At 34.2% G+C, this 17919-nt stretch overlaps 1 protein-coding gene across 1 annotated transcript in view; it reads left to right on the forward strand.

The window, feature by feature from the left end:
- The window catches only part of LOC133184096 (bifunctional methylenetetrahydrofolate dehydrogenase/cyclohydrolase, mitochondrial-like), a 140147-nt gene that overhangs the window by 51540 nt on the left and 70688 nt on the right, over positions 1–17919 (forward strand). The window contains exons 3-4 of the mRNA XM_061318927.1: positions 1207–1482; positions 1593–1700. Coding sequence (XP_061174911.1) covers positions 1207–1482; positions 1593–1700 — 384 coding nt within the window. The remainder of the gene's footprint in view (positions 1–1206; positions 1483–1592; positions 1701–17919) is intronic.

Genomic DNA, 17919 nt, shown 5'->3' on the forward strand with positions numbered 1-17919 from the left:
TATTTTTCTTAAAACTATAGACAACAACTTTATAAAATAACATTTGTAAAGTAATAAACTGGGAGAAGGTATTTTTTTCCTGAATTTTCGGGGTTGGATGGTCTTTTGCGATTTGAAAAAATGTCGATAAAAAATCTCCAGCTTTGAGACCCAAACTCCAGCTGAAAATTTTCAAATCTCCAGTTGTGATTTTTCAGTTCTGTCACATGTATGTGTATATAATTTATTTAACTTCATATTTTACACATGCTCTGAAGAGCAGAGGAAATTCTGGTCGAAAAAATCGATCTACTTCCCCACTTTAAAAGTAAATTTGCAGTGATTTTTGTCAGTTGATCGACTTTACGAATTTAAAAAAAGAAACTTTAGAATAGTAATATACTTTTAGGGGGTGACTTTAAATTCTTTAACAATACATTTACATCAGTGAAATGATTACAGTACTGTAACAGTGCCAACATAATTCTAGAGACGTGGTTCTGAAGTATAAAGACATATATTTATAATAATCTTTTAATTTCTAAGTAATATTTAAAAATGCAACAAGCAGTTATACGGTTACATGGAAGTGTGAAACAAATTATTTGTCTTTGTTCCTTCATGCGTAAAGTCCAGCGAGGGTCTAGGAGATAATTGATTATGCAAGGTGAAGCAAAACAAAGTGCCCTAATTAAGAGATAATTAAGTGCTCTGCCCTAAAAATTGAAAGACATTGAAAGACAGTAGATTTGTTTGATTGAAGTTTCAGTTAGAGAGAATTTATATTCTGATTTTCTGGTTATCACAGATCTTACTGTGTTGCAAAATTTTTACTGTGTCGCATGCATAAAATTAGAACCGTTACTGTGTCGGAAAAAAATTTACTGTGTCAGGGCCAACACAATAAAACAGCTCATGGAGAACCCTGCATATATATGTAGTGCAAAGAGATCATGATAGACAGATAGATGGAAGGACAGAAGGTTATAGAATGTAAGAGGGATATGACAAACACAATATGACCAGGCATAATTAAGTGGAAAAAAGTGAGCACATTTTTTATATTATTGCTGTGGACCACTTGCCATGATGGCTGTAAAATTTTTGCTTCGAAGTTGAGAATCATAGAAGAAGATTTTTTTTGTGTACTAGTTTGTTTCTGAAGAAGTGAATGGTGATTAATTCTCTCATTAGGGTATATTTAAATTTATATATATTTTGCTCCAGGAATTGAAAGCAGTTCAGTACATTTGCCAGAGAAAATACAAGAGACTGAACTTTTGAATGTGATCAGAGATTTAAACAAGGATGACTTTGTGGATGGAATTTTGGTACAGCTTCCGGTTCCAAGGCACATTACAGAAAGAAGAGTTTGCAACACTGTGGATCCAAGCAAAGATGTTGATGGATTCAATGTTATCAATGTAGGCAGGTTCTGTTCAGATCAAATGACATTCATCCCAGCCACTCCAGCAGGCATTATGGAAATGCTTAGACGGACTGGTAGGTTTTAAGAGATAGTTTTGATAAATACTTGCTCTTTGCTGGTCTTTCAGGACAACTGAGAATCATTATTTTAATCTAAATTTGTGGATGCATTTTTTATTTACCAGGCATTGAAACCTTTGGGAAAAATGCTGTTGTCTGTGGTAGATCAAAAAATGTCGGAATGCCTATTGCCATGCTACTTCATGCAGACGGAATTTATGAAACAAAAGCTGGTAAGTAAGGTGTTTAAACTTGAACTTTGGATACTTAGTTGAATGCTGCATTTGACAAACATTTTATTGCAGTGGTAGCAGTCAAACACAAGGTAAGTCAAAAGACGAACTTTAATTTTTTTTATTTTTTATTTTATTTAATTTGACAAAAACCACATGTGGCGCAAGTCATACATACAGATCTTCTTATATTAGATGCATCACGTATGAAGTTACAAATATTTCTTGTTGATTTAACGTCTGCTGGATTAAGAATTTCATAAGATATACATGTATTGTTAAAAAGTGTACAAAATTCAATTCCTAGTTGTTTATAAAGAGGACATACAAATAAAAAATGATGTTCATCTTCAACAACAGTTTGACAATTAATACAATATCTTTCATCTCTTGGTAAAATTGGATTACAATATCTGCCAACCTCTATCTGTAATTTGTGGGCACTTATTCTTAATCGAGTCGAAAAAGAACAAAGATTCTTGGAAATGAAAACATTTAAGTATGGTTGAATTTCAAGCTTGTTTAGATTTCCTTGACTTATATATTAACTGGCTGTAGAATGATAATTTGCCATTACCTTTTTCTTTGATATGTCTTATATCCCTAAAAACTATATTCTCAAAATACTTTTTCAAATTATTTTCAAAATCATTTATTGATAATGTATTAGCATTTGAACCAATAACTTCATCAAGTATAGTTTGTATACAGTTTTGCCAACATGTTTTTCCATTTCCTGCAAGTTTTTCATCCTCTAAATATGCATGTTGTAAAAGCAGTTTGAGTTCTCTTGATCTGAAACAATCTTCTGTAATCTGTAATTAATAAGATACAATGTATATAAATTATGCGTGGGTTGATCCAAAAGTCATCTCACAACTGCTATAAAATCTATAATGATCGAGTGTTATTGACAAAACCTGACAAATCAATACCCCTACCTATTTTAACTTTTGCCTTAAAATTTCATTCAATTATATAATATACTTTTTAGCTCACCTGAGCTGAAAGCTCAAGTGAGCTTTTCTGCTCACCCGACATCCGTCCGTTCTGTCCATCCATCTGTAACTTTTCAATTTCTTCTCTAGAACCACATGGCCAATTTTTAGCTCACCTGAGCTCAAAGCTCAAGTGAACTTTTCTCTTCACATTTTGTCTGGCATCTGTCTGTCTAGTCTGTCCGTCTGTGAACTTTTCACATTTTTGACATCCACTGGACCAATTTCAACCAAACTTGACACAAAGCATTTCCTTGGTTGAAGGGGATTCAAGTTTGTTCAAATGAAAACCACACCCTCTTTTAAGAGGAGATAATTAAGAATTAGTGAAAATTTGGTGTCATCTTTCAAAAATCTTCATCTCAAGAACCATTGAGCCAGAAAAGTTGAAACTTATGTGAAACCTTCAATAAATAGTCAAATCATGACCCCCGGGGGTAGGATGGGGCCACAATTGGGGATCAAAGTTTAACATAGGAATATATACAGTACCGACCAGACACAACCTAACACCAGAGCGAACCTAAAGTGCACCCAGGGTTCACTTTCTGGGTTCGCTTCGGGTCCGCTTTCAGAAATTTTGGTTGTGCTCTGGGTTCGCCTTGGGTGTGCTTCGGGTTCACTCTGTGTTCACTCGGGGTCAGCTGTGGGTCCGCTAGTGCGAACCCGCGTTCACTTTCTGGGTTCACTTTATGCACTCATGCATGAAGCGGACACAGCTTTAATCTTGCCGCCAATAATACCCACCCCTTGTATATTCCAAATACAGTGGTGAAATCGATCATTGTTGTTTTTGTGGCGATCGAAACATGTATATGTAAGTAACAATATGGAGAACATTTATAAATTTTCCAGAATTTCATCGTATATTCGACGTAAAATTATAACTTTTATTTTTCTTAACACGAATAAGAAGAAGAAAAGGTGTTGAATTTATTTTCGATGTATCGGATTTGGATGGAGTGATATTGATCTTAAAAGCTTTCGAAGAACTACGCACGCTAACTCTTGATTCCTGCCTACATTTTACACCCATTTAATTCAATACTAACGGCAATTTGACCATAAAATCTTTGTTGATTGCAAAGAACAGTTCAATGGTATTGACTGATAATTCTAATGCCAGTTTTAAATAATTAATTATTCCTAATTCCAGCTCTTAAAATAAGGGGGGTCGACGATATTTTCCGTTGAAATTGGGCTTTAAAACATCAACACATTTTAAAATATTCTTGGATTTGAATAAATGTTTCAAAAATCTTTTCTTATGTTTTACGCATATAAAATTAAACATATATTATTAAAAAAATACAATATTTTATGTGAAAAAATGGTGAAAAAATAAGCATTTTTGTAGCTGTGATGAAGTTGAATTATGTTGCTTATCAGTTTTGTTGTTTTATGTGTAATAGTCTAATTATATCTAGTGATGGGAATCGGTAAGAATTTCATAATCGATGATCAGGCTACTGTAACTAACTACCGGTAATTATCAATTATAATCAGACATTTACAAAGTCTGTCAATTTAGTTTATTAAATGGTAAGAATGGGTGAATAACTACTTTCTGTGGTGTTCCAGTTAGAATAATCTAACTGTCGTTTCGGAGCGATTCTGCAATTTTCTGCTACATTACGGGTATATGAGAGGCATTCTAACTGTGGTTAGGGCCTGTCCTGAGACACAGATTATTCTAACTAAAATACAATGTCTGTTCGTCTGTGCCATTATGATACACAGATAAGTTAATAGACAAGTCGTGGCTGGAATATTTGGCTAATAACTATTACGCTTGGAAAATAAAATAAATAACCCGATTAATCAGAATAAAAATTTTGTAATCGAGCGCTTGGATTATGCCAGCAATCGACCGATTTTCGATTATAATCGATGATTGGAACACCACTAATTATATCCCTATTTTGGTTCTGTATTTGAGAGTGTTTGTAAATAGGCTATTTTTAGTGTAACCGGTTTGGTCAGTGAGAGTCGTGGCTGTTTTTCAAGTGTGCGGCCAGTAAAAAAACAGTAAAAAGCCAAACTTCCAATTCAGTTTAGAGAAATAAAACATTGATAAGAATTACATTTTGACATTTTTTTCCACAAATTATATTTATTACACTTATTCATCATGTGTACCATAGGAAAAAAATCGACTACAAGTACCTGTGGAATTTCTGTTTGGTTCCCCCCCCCCAAAAAAAAAACAAACAAACTGAAATTGCTTTCTACGGGCTTGACCACAGGTACTTGTGGACAGGATAACCCCCCCCCCCCCCCAATATTCAACCCCGGGGCTTGTTGGACATTTTTTCATAAATTATATTTATCGCACTTATTCATCATGTGTACCGTATGAAAAAATCGTGAAAAACCCAAAATATTCGTTCCAAACAAAAAAAATTAAAAAACGTGCCTCACCATGTGTGGTTAAAAAATTAATTTTTCATATTTCATGATGAAATCAACACAAAAAAAATTAACACAAAATTAATACCGAATCACATATAACTTGAATTTATCATTTGAATTTATCGTAAAGCAGAAAATCTGTTCTGCGGGCTTCAAGGCCAGCTCAGGGACCTAAAGATGTCCTCATTTTTCAAGTCCAGTACAGAATATAAAATAAATCACACGATCACTGGGATGAACTCAAAGAAAGAAGACTCTTGAGGAAAAGATATTTTGATTCGACTTATAGACTGAAATAAACCAATCTTCTCTTTTTGCCACTCTTTCCTGGTGCCCTGGGACTCTGAATGCAGGATCAGCATTTTTTTCACAGGTCCGTTGTATGGATGGTACGGGGGTGGGGGGGGGGGGGGCAGACTTTCTGAAAATAGTCTTTTGCTTAGTTTTTAGCTCTTCTGAGCCAAAGGCTCAAAGAGCTAATGCTATGGCCATTTGTGCGGTGTGCGGTGTGCGTAAACTTTTTAGAATATGGGCCATAACTCAAGAACCCCTTGGCCAATTATTGTCAAATTTGTCACAGGGTATCCTTGGCCCAAGGGCTCCCTTTTATACTAAAACTGGGGTTGTGACCCTTTAACAAGGGGAGATAATTAGGAAAATAGAAACAAAAGTACTGGTTGCTAAAAAATCTTCTTCTCAAGAACCACTGGGCAGATTATCACCAAACTTACACAAAAGGATGAGGATATGTTGTAGATTAAAATTTGCACGGGGATTTACCCTGGGGCAAAGGGCGTGGTCTCAAGGTCACTTCAAAGTTGACCAAAAATTACATTTTATTAAAATGTTGATATTTTGCTTACTATAAGGACTAGGACCATCAAATCTTGTCAGTTGGTGCATCTAAGGACCTCATATCATGTTTACTCAAAAGTAGGTCATGGTGACCTACTTTTTAAATTTTGCGGCCATTCTTTTTCAAAATGATTTAGAGGCATATTTTGAACAATTTAAGGCCTATGATCATCAAACTTTGTCAGTTGATGCCTCTTGGGTCCTCAAAGTACGTCAACTAAAAAGTAGGTCACCTTGACCTACTTTTTGAATTTTATGGCTAAACTTTTTTAAAACAATTAAGGTCATTAATTCGAATACGGGGAGGCTTAGAATCATTAAATCTTGTAAGATGATGCATCTTGGGGCCATAAAACATTTATTAAAAAGTAGGTCACAGTGACCTACTTTTTGAACTTTGCAGGCATTCGATTTCAAAGCGTTTTAGAGGCATAATTTGGACATTTTAAGTCCTATGATCATAAAACTTTGTAAGTTGATGCATCTTGGGTCCTCAAAAAAGGTCAACTGAAAAGTAGGTCACCGTGACCTACTTTTCAATTTATATGACTATAATTAAATATTTCAGGTACTAATTGGCTTAGAATCATAAAACTTTGTCAGTTGATGCATCTTGGGTCTTCGGAGTAGGTCGACCTACTTTTGAAAATTTATGGCGTTAATTAAATATTTCGGGTACTAATTGGCTTAGAATCATCAAACTTTGTCAGTTGATGCCTCTTGGGTCTTCAGAGTAGGTCGACTAAAAAGTAGGTCACCGTGACCTACTTTTGAAAATTTATGGCTTTAATTAAATATTCTGGGTACTAATTGGCTTAGAATCATCAAACTTTGTCAGTTGATGCCTCATGGGTCTTCGGAGTAGGTCGACTAAAAAGTAGGTCACGGTGACCTACTTTTGAAAATTTATGGCTTTAATTAAATATTTCGGGTACTAATTGACTTAGAATCATCAAACTTTGTCAGTTGATGCCTCATGGGTTTTCGGTGTAGGTCGACTAAAAAGTAGGTCACCATGACATACTTTCAGAAAATTTATGGCTTTAATAAAATATTTTGGGTACTAATTGGCTTAGAATCATAAAACTTTGTCAGTTTAAGCGTCATGGGTCCTCGGAGTACAACAACTGAAAAGTAGGTCACGGTGACCTACTTATGAAAATTTATGGCTTTAGTCAAATATTTCGGGTACTAATTGGCTTAGAATCTTTAAACTTTGTCAGTTGATGCGTCTTGGGTCCTCGGAGTACAACAACTGAAAAGTAGGTCACCGTGACCTACTTTTGAAATTTTATGGCTGTATTTAATATTTTCAGGAATTATTTGGCTTAGAGTCATCAAAATTTGTCAGTTGATGCATCTTTGGTCCTCAGAGTAGGTTGACTGAAAAGTAGGTCACCGTGACTTACTTTTGAAAATTTATGGCTGTAATTAAATATTTTGGGTACTTATTGGCTAGAATCAAACTTTGTCAGTCGATGTATCTTTGGTCCTCGGAATACAGCAACTGAAAAGTAGGTCACAGTGACCTACTTTTGAAAATTTATGGCTTTAATTAAATATTACAGGTACTAATTGGCTTAGAATCATCAAACTTTTGCATCTTGGGTCCTTGGAGTAAAACAATTGAAAAGTAGGTCACTTTGACCTACTTATAAAATTTTATGGTTATAATTTTAAAAAATATTTTAGGTATTAATTGGCTTAGAATCATCAAACTTAGTTGATGGGTCTTCAGAGAATGACAAGTGATAAGTAGGTCACCATGACCAACTCTCAGGTACTAATTGGCTTAGAATCATTTTGGGTTCTCAGAGTGTGAATTGGAATTTCAAGGGTTTATCTAAATATACAGGATACTTCGAGGCTTCAAATAGAAGTGATAGGTTGTACAGTTTATCAGAAGAGCGATTCAAGGCCCATGGGCCTCTTGTAATATGTAAATTTTGATTTAGTTCCTGCTTGCCCCCTCCCCACTCTTTGTTTCTCTATGGTCATACATAGGCAAATCCCAGTTAAAATGTATTGACCCCCCTTCCAACACAAACATTTTTTTTTTTTTTTTTTTGAAAATGTGTATTGAGATAGGACTTAAAATTGGAAAACATTTTCTGTATATCTCTACATCAAGAAATATAAAACAAATATTTTTTTTTTATGTCTCCTTATTAAAACAACCTAGATAATTATGTAGGGATGTCAAAATATATATTTTCCTTAGTCGATCATTCGATTGCATTATTCGAACGATAGTCGAATATTCGGAACATTTTCTGAAAATAAAATTTTTATTTCAAACTTTATTGGTACATACTCAAAAACCTTTTTCTTAAATCTTTTTAAAAAGTAACATCAAAATTAATGCAACGTAACGCGTGGATAGCATGATTCTGTGAAATAAATTTAGAAACCTAATTCTCCAAAAATTATTATTTCCCCGTCAATAGAATTCATAAATCGGCCTGTACATTCAGTCATTTTTTATTTAGTAAGCATTAAAAAATTGCCAGCCAATATTTTTTAAAGCTTATTATGAAATAAAGTGGAGGGGGGGGGGGGGGGGGGCTGTCCTCAAACAAGTTTAAAATGTAAGCGCATTGTTTTAATAACTATCGAAGTATCAAAACAGGTTTATTCCTTGCATTTGAGCAAACTTGAAATAACAACAGATAATTGGTACATGGTAAAAGATCTAGTCCAATTAATAATTTTACAAACAAAGCCCATTATATTGGCTAGTAATTTATTACAAAAACAACACAGGCAGTTACTGACAATTAATTATCGCAGTAGTGAAGCACTTATAATTGCTGTACTTTCTATACGTACATGAAAATCTACCGTTTTTTGTTGAGGAAAATTATCGACTGTCTTTGAGGAAAGACTGTTTCTCAAGACTGTTTTTTGATGAAAATTCCATCTCATCTATCAATCATTTATTGCATTTATTTAGATAAAATAATATTCGAATGTCATTTCATGTTGCATAATGCAACAAAGAATAGAACAATTTATTAAAAGTGACCTTTTCTGCTTAGAATAAAAATGTTGATTAAGCCTATAATATTCTATTAAAGAAAGATATATGACACGTATGTGGGGATTATTCCTAACGTGATTCCCAAAAATAAACATGGGGGCCAGTGGTATTGAATTCCATGATAAGCGCTGAAAATGTCAGCGTCTTTGAAGTTTCGTTTTTACCGATCCGAAACACACATATTGCTGTAAAAATGATATAGCAATAGATTCCCTAAGTTTATGACATGATCGTATTCTTCTATAAAATATATATATATATATATATATATATATATATATATATATATATATATATATATATATATATATATATATATATGTATATATATATATATATATATATATATATATATTTTTAAAGAGGAAATGTTGAGCCCAGAGCAAATGAGATTGTTACAATGCCGATACTTTGTGCAGTCACGGTTTGACTCGACAATATCGATTTTTGAAATACTCGGTATGTAGTAATAAACAGTACAGTTCGTGATCAGTTTGCAAATCCATCCATCATTTGCGAGACTACAATTTTAATATTAATGTTCTTTTTAACAGGTAATAAAACTTTTGAAATTATATCCTTTACAGAAAAAAAAAACGTAAATATAATACACACTGGAAAAATAAATAGGTTTGTAAACTAGTAAGTACTCGCCAAAATTCCTTATCTTTCCAACAGAAATGTTCGCAAGCGCTCGCGAACGTTCACTCTGTTGAACAGGCCTCAGATCTTTGATAAATATTTTATCAAATTAACGGGAAAGATAAATATCTTTTTTTGTATTTTATGTATTAAATTTTACGAAATTAAAAAAAAATGTTGATTTCTAATTCATTCAATATCTACATTTGGTAGAATCCCTATTCTTCATAGAAATATTTCCACATGTTAGAGCTGCACTTTTTTTAATACATAGGTGTACATATATATTTAAACGTCGTTTGTACTAACTCGCATATATACACTAGACAAAATTGCTAACGCACCACCTAAATAAATTAACATTTTTCTTTTCAAAACTTGTTTATGATGTTTTTGATATATAATTATGTTACTTTAGTATAAAATGAGACATTTTAATGCTTTAACTGATAAAAAACAACAATGTTTACTAAAGCGTAACCACTTCATAGAAAAAATTAAAATCACATTCATACTTTTTTGGTGGAATTAATTTCTAATTTTTTCTTTGTGGTTGTGTTCTTTATGTTTGTACTAATTAAAAACTCAGAAAAAAGTTACACCGTATGCGGTGTTTGACTCTAGAAGAGCGTGCTAAGCCAGCCAGTATGGTGTCTGCAGGGGGTTCCTTTGAAGAAATTAGTAAAAAATTAAAAGAATTAAATGATTATGAATTTCTCTGGTGAAAAATTGTTGAAAATGAATTAACGATCATAAAAATGTTTACAATAGATATCGACGACATTAAGTGAGCACCACACAATAATATCAAGATTGTTCCACAAAATTGGGGCAACCGGAAGTTGGGTGGATTTTGTAGGGACACCAAGGCACTGGATGACTACTAAGTGATATGGTAGTCAATCAGGGTATATCATTTGATTTTTATGTGGGAGACTGCTACCGTCGCAACGTCACGGACCACCATCGGTAATCACCAACTTCATATCTTGGCAAAAACAGTGCACAGCGCATGTCGGGAAATTGGTTTTCGGACAAGAAGGTCCTTTAAAGGTCTTGACATTACACCAAGACATTCGTCAATCCAACTGTTTTGGAAAAGATGGCATATTTTATATACATTTGTACTAGTACCAATCAGGAAAATGATCAATTCACAAATAAGAATAATAAGTGGTGCGTTAGCAAATTTGTCTAGTGTACAAGTTTACGTATAGTTCTAGCCAGAGTTGTTTTAACCCATCTGCAGTGTGTTTAAAATGACACAATCGGGTATATTGGTGGTGATGTTGTACATGAGTAAGTGAATGTAAAGACAGTGTCAAATAACAAGAATTGATTAAATTGTATAAAACAGTAATGCAAGAAATTTTTTTCTTGTTTTTTTTAAAATCCATGTGATACTACACAGCACACAGCAGGTATGTATCGTTTGTAAAGAAAAGTGTCATACTGACAGTGTTGGACTCTGCCGGTGTAAAAGTAAAACTAGGTTGTAAATAAATGATTTCATTAAAACAGCTGCCCTGGTTATGAAAAAAGAATTCATTCTCACTCTCCCTTCTTTCTATCTTCTGATCGCTTTATTTTTCTCTCAATAGATCGAAGTGTTAAATGATGAAAATGATCACATTTTGACTGATAAAACATGCAAATATCTTGCAAATATGCAATGGAATTTTTAAAAAAGAAATACTAGCCTGTTTGAAGATCATATATTTATACAAGGTTTTAGCCATGATTATGATATTCATTAAAATTAAGCTGCAAAATGACATGATAGTTTGTAAACATTGCATAGCTTTGAACAGCGACTGGGCCTTACTGACGTCATATGCCAAGGGAGATAAGCAACGTTTGTCAAAGTGAATTTTCACGACTGAATAATTTTGATCGACTGTGCTGTAGCTATCTTGCGTAAAAAATCCAAAAACAATTTCAGTCTTATTTTACGAGCTCAGATGAACTTATTCCCGTATGTAACTCAATATGTTCAGGTAATTGTCTCCTATGTCCTTTAAATACTGAATTAAATATTTATCTTTGCAGACAATATGCTCTGTGTTATAGAACATGATGTGAAAGCATATCGTAATGCACCTTGTAATCCTTTGGATTTTCAGATTTAAGGCCAGTGCGAAGACCCAAAGATGCCAACATTTTTTTTATGCTACTGTAATCGAAGAACTGGGGGCATACAGTTTTTAGCTCACCCGAGCCAAAGGCTCAAAAGAGCTTTTCTGATCACATTTTGTCCGGCGTCTGTCTGGCCGTCTGTCTGTCTGCCTGTCCGTCTGTTTGTAAACTTTTCACATTTTGGACTTCTTCTCAAGAACCACTGGGCCAATTTCAACCAAACTTGCCACAAAGTATCCTTGGGTAAAGGGGATTCAAGTTTGTTCATAAGAAGGGTCAGGCCCTATTCCAAGGGGAGATAATTACAAATTAATGAAAAATTAATTGCATCTTTTAAAAATCTTCTTCTCAAGAACCACTGGGCCAGGAAAGATGAAACTCATGTGAAATCATCCTCAGGTAGTGTAGATTTAAGTTTGTTCAAATGATGACCCCCGGGGATAGGGTGGGACTACAATGGGGGATCAAAGTTTTACATAGGAATATATAGGAAAAAAATCTTTTAAAATCTTCTTCTCAAGAATGGCAAAGCCATGATTGGTCATATTGATATGGATCATCCTCAGGTAGTGTAGATTCAAGTTTGTTCAAGTGATGACCCCTGGGGGTAGGGTGGGGTCACAATGTGGATCAAAGCTTTACATAGGAATATATAGGAAAAATCTTGAAAAATCTTCTCAAGAACAGCAAAGCTTTGTTAAGTCATATTGATATGGAATCTATCTCAGATAGTGTATTCAACTTTGTTTGAATCACGACCCCCCAGGGTTAGGGTGGGGCCACAATGGGGGATCAAAGTTTTACACAGGAATATACAGGGAAAAATCTTTTCAAGTACAGAAAAGCCATGTTTAGTCATATTGGAAGCATCCTAAGGTAGAGTAGATTCAAGTTTGTTCAAATGATGACCCAGCCCCCTGGGGGGGGGGGGGATTGGAGGGCCCACAATGGGGGATCAAATTTTGAACAAGGGAATATATAGGAAAAAATCTTTATGATTTTTCATGGGCAAAGAAACCTTCATGTTGCCCTCGGGGAATATGATTTTTTATGGGCGAAGAAATCATCATGTCTCCCTCGCTATCATGCAATAAATGTAAAGTGTGAACTTGTCAAGTCCGAAACACACAAAAGGGTATGGCTGATATCATGCATAGTGTATCATTGTTAAAATTTTCAGAGCTTTTAGATTTTACAAAATACTTTCAAAATATTGTAATACAATTTGGAAATTACCTTCTGTTCATGAGTTATTCCCCTTTAATTGAATTTTTAGGGCCTTTGATTTCCAGACAAAGACTCTGAGACTATAATATCTGGGGCACAAAAACCTTTAAAATTAAAAAGAAGCATTGAAGTTGTGCACATCGGTTTTTAGCTCACCTGAACTGAAAGCTCAAGTGAGCTTGTCTGATCACCCATTGTACATCTGTCCGTCTCTCCGTCCGTCCGTCCCTCTGTAAACTTTTAATATTTTCAACTTCTTCTCAACAACCACTGGGCCAATTTTAATCAAACTTGGTACAAAGTATCCTTGGGTAAAGGGGAGTTTAAATTGTCAAAATAAAGGACCAAATCCTCTTACAAGGGGAGATAATCAAGAAAAGATAAAAAATAGGGTGGGGTCATTAAAAAATCTTCTTCTCAAGAACCACTGGGCCAGAAAAGCTGAAACTTATTTGGAAGCATTCTGGGATAGTGTAGATTCTAAATTGTTCAAATCATGATCCCCGGGGGTAGGGCAGGGCCTCAATAGGGAATCCAAGTTTTACATTGAAATATGTAGGAAAAATCTTTAAAAATCTTCTTCTCAAGAACCACTGGGCCAGAAAAGCTGAAACTTATGTGAAAGCATCCTGGGATAGTGTAGATTCTAAATTGTTAAAATCCTGACCCCCAGGGGTAGGGCGGGGCCACAATAGGGAATTCAAGTTTTACATTGAAATATATAGGAAAAATCTTTAAAAATCTTCTTCTCAAGAACCACTGGGCCAGAAAAGCTGAAACCTATTTGTAAACATCCTGGGGTAGTGTAGATTCTAAATTGTTCAAATCCTGACCCCCAGGGGTAGGGCGGGGCCACAATAGGGAATCCAAGTTTTACATTGAAATATATATTAGGGAAAATCTTTAAAAATCTTCTTCCCAGACATTTTGTGAAAACATGTAGAATAAAAGTGTGCAAAATTTCAAGAGCTTTCATTTAACATCAGTTAAAAGGGGCTGACCCTTAAACTTTGGGATCTAGGGCCCATGAAAGCTTTCGCTTTATATCTCAAAAACAGTAAATATTTCGATATGGCTACCACTGTAAAAGTTGTTCTAAAATATCTGATTAATCTCGTGATAATGTTACATAATGTTCGAGTCTTGTGTAATTTGTGAATAAAAAGCTGCACCCATACACAAGTAACCATTTTCATTAAGCAAGTGAAAGTAAACTTGTTGTGTGTTTGACTGAAATAAACTCACTATATCTAATATACCTGATTACAGGAAACGTTAAATATTCTTCTAAAATAAGTTTTTTTCTGTTCTTTGGTTTCCTTGAAAATTATTTTAGTGATAACTTTCTTTTTCATTTAGTTTTAAAATGAACAACGTAAATGAAAGAGAAAGAGAGATGGGTATTGTCTTTTCTTTATTTAATTCTTCATTTTATATTAAAATAAACAATATACATTAAATAAAACTTTTAAGCATAAAATAATACAGGATGCAGTTTGTGTGTATGACTGAAATAAACTCGCTATATCTAATATACCCGATTACAGTAAACGTTAAATATTCTTCTAAAATAAGTTTATTTTCCACCTCAAAATTGAAATATCAGTAAACTACAGAATGCTTAAAGCACAGTTAACGACTTATGCCAATTTGCCGAGTGAAGCCCACTTTAGATTCACCATTCACTCTGAATTGAGACACCCCCCCACCCCACCCCCACCTTGCACCACTGCGCCTATTAATAATTAATAGATTCAGCAACTTAAACCAATGGTTCAGATATCTACTTCTATGTTTTATGATGGTTACAGCGCTAGCTCACCTATCTTTTTAAAAGATAAGCTTGTTGGCCTATTTCACTTAAGTCTGTTATGATGAAAAAGTCGAATGTGTTGTTCTCCTGAATGTCAATATCTGAATTATATTTTAATTAAACAGCCTGTTTAATATAAAAATTATTTTAATAAGTTTATAAATCAATACGAAAGTCGTGCAATCGTATACAAATATTCAGAAGCAATCTTTCATATTTAATGAACAGATAGGTGTTTAAATTTCCTCTCATCACTATACGTATACCCCCTCCTCAAATAGAATGCTTTTCTTCTCGGTTGGTTTTACCAGGTAAGTACAAGTGAGGGCAGAGCTTTACAGTTCAAGCGAGTGTTGAATTCCAAGAGAGAGGCACTACCTATTTTATATACATGTACATTCCTAGGGATCTGGTTTTCTGCACTGATGTCATGGTTATTCAAAGACCTAGCTAGAGATTCTCTCTCTCTCTCTTTTTTTTGAAATGCAGGCCCATTGATCGTAAAAAATGACTATGACAAAATGATTTCAACTTTTAATCAGTATCTCATCTCTCAAGCCAAAGGCTCAAGTGAGCTTTTCTGTTCATAATTCTCCATTGTCTGTCATCTTTGTTGGCTTTCTTGGTGTAAGCACTATCATCATTGTCGTTGTAAACCTACTTGTAAAATTAGCACATAATATTCTTTGGCAAAGTTTTGTTCAAATGGGCCACATCCTCTTCTAACAGAAGATAATTAAGAAATACATGTGAAAATTAGATGGGGTCATTTGAAAATAGTATTCTCAAAAACCCTTGGACCAAAATGAAAAAACACGGTATACATTCAATTTTTTTCTTCAAATCTTGATACCCGTGAGAAGTTTGGACCGGAATGGGTGTTCAAAATTTAACATAGGAATTTTTATCCCCCACAAACCAAGTGTATGTGTTTGGGGGGTGGTTCTTTCTGAATCATACTGTCCATCTGTCTAGCTGTCCGTCTGTTCCTGCAAGTTTGCCCAGGATATAACTTTGTTATGAAGAAACTGGAAGCTCATACTTGGTACAAAGATTGCTAATTATCCAAGGGTGTGTCATGGTCCTGACCCAACGTCATTATGGTCACTAGAAAAAATAGCAAAGTTTTGTCCAAGCCATTTACAGTCAAACCTGTATTAAGCAGTCACCTGCGGGAACCATTAAAAGTGACCTTTATAGAGAGGTGACCTTTGAAAAGAGATTCATCTTTTTTCAGGAAAAATTCTTTTCTAATTTATGTAAGTTCTGAGTTTTGAAACACTACATCATAGAATATTAAAGAAGATGTGTTTTGGACATCAATGGTCTCAGTAAGAATTTTTTTTTATAGAAATTTAAATAGTCTCAAGATTAAGTTCAAGATAAATTTGATGACTCCAACAAAAAATGTATTGAGTCTATTATCCTCCCTCCAAACAACAACAAAATTTTCTTTTATTTTAAGATTACATTATCATGTTGTGCCGTGAATTAAATATAACGTATTTTTTTTCATCTAAACTGCCTCTAAAAACAAGTTTAGTTAGTCCTGATAAGTGTATGTTTAATAATACACAAATAGTAGTGTAATAAACAGACAAGTCACTATTATATTCTCAGTTTATCAAAGCAGTGCATATTACAAATTGATATCAAATTCACAGGTGTTGTGAGCAATGAAGCGTGACTAATCCTAACGGTCGTCTTACCTAAATAAAAAATCATGAGATAATCATGACTCATTGAGTATACAAAACAGTTAATTAGGGCTTCTACAAATAATACGTTTCCTACATGTATGTGTTAAAATCGGCCTGTCACGCGTTTACACAATTACATCTATCAGAGTTGGGCATGCCAAACGTAAACTAATAATTAGAAAACACCTAATTATTGTATCCATTAATAGATAAATAAGGATGCCTTGTGTATCATTCTGAATTTTTAAAACCATATTCCAATTATAGATAAGATTAAGATTCTCGTAAGTCCGTTTTCCTGATAACCTTTTCGGTCACAAGCACCCTTGTTTAGATTTGTTAAAAAAATAAATAGATTATCCAATATTTTAAATGGTTTTCATAAGGCCAATTATTTTTTCCATGATTTCGCTACACAAGACAAATTATTTACATTAGTGACAAAAAATGGGAGTCACCTGACTTAAGATCTGGTCACATGATTGGACAAAATGGCCACTATATACGAGGTAAAACGGCGATTTTACGTGGAATTTGATGACCGCTGACCGCGTTACGCAGGTGACCGCTTAATAGAGTTACATTGTATAGGAAAATTCATTGGGAGGATATAAAATGAACGCATAGGACAAGTGACCGCTGGATAAAGGTGACCGCTATGACAAGTTTGACTGTACTAGTATTTGTAAAAGAGAATCACTGGAAGCTCATACTTGATACAGGGATTGCTTATGACAAAAGGGTTTGCCACGACCTTCACCCAACGTCATTCCTTCAGTTCAAGGTCACTGGCAGAAAAGTGTAAAATTTCTGTATGTGCTAAAATTATGGAAGCTCATACTTGGTACAAAGATTACTTATAATCCACCAGTTTGAGATGACATAGAACTAAACTGGCAGAAGTAGTTGCAGAATTCCTGCCTGGGTTATAAATTTGTAAGAGGGGAACACAGGAAGCTCTTTCTTAAAACAGATTGCTTGTGATCGAGGGTTTGTCTTGACCTTGACCCAAGGTTTTTCTGGCAAGTTCAAGCTCACTGGCAGATAAAAATTATTTTCCATGCTATAACTTTGTAATAGTAATAGAAAGTCACTTGAAGCTTTTACTTGATACAGAGATTGCTTATGATCTGAGGGTGTGTCTTGACCATGATCCAAGGTCTTTCTGGCAAGTTTAAGGTCACTGACAGAAAAGTGCAAAATTCCTGTCCAGGTATAACTTTGTAATTGAGAATCACTGGAAGCTCATACTTTGTGCAAAGGTTATTTATGACCTGAGTGTGTGTCATGACCTTAACGAAGGTCATTTAGGCATGTACAAGGTCACTGATGTAAAAAGTGTAAAATTCCAAAAAGTCTATAATTTTGTAATAGAAAAACATTGCATGTATCTGCA

This window comes from Saccostrea echinata, unplaced genomic scaffold (assembly GCF_033153115.1).
Source record: "Saccostrea echinata isolate AGI-Se365-2 ecotype Australia unplaced genomic scaffold, CSIRO_AGI_Sech_v1 ptg000010l, whole genome shotgun sequence".
NCBI lineage: Eukaryota > Metazoa > Mollusca > Bivalvia > Ostreida > Ostreidae > Saccostrea > Saccostrea echinata.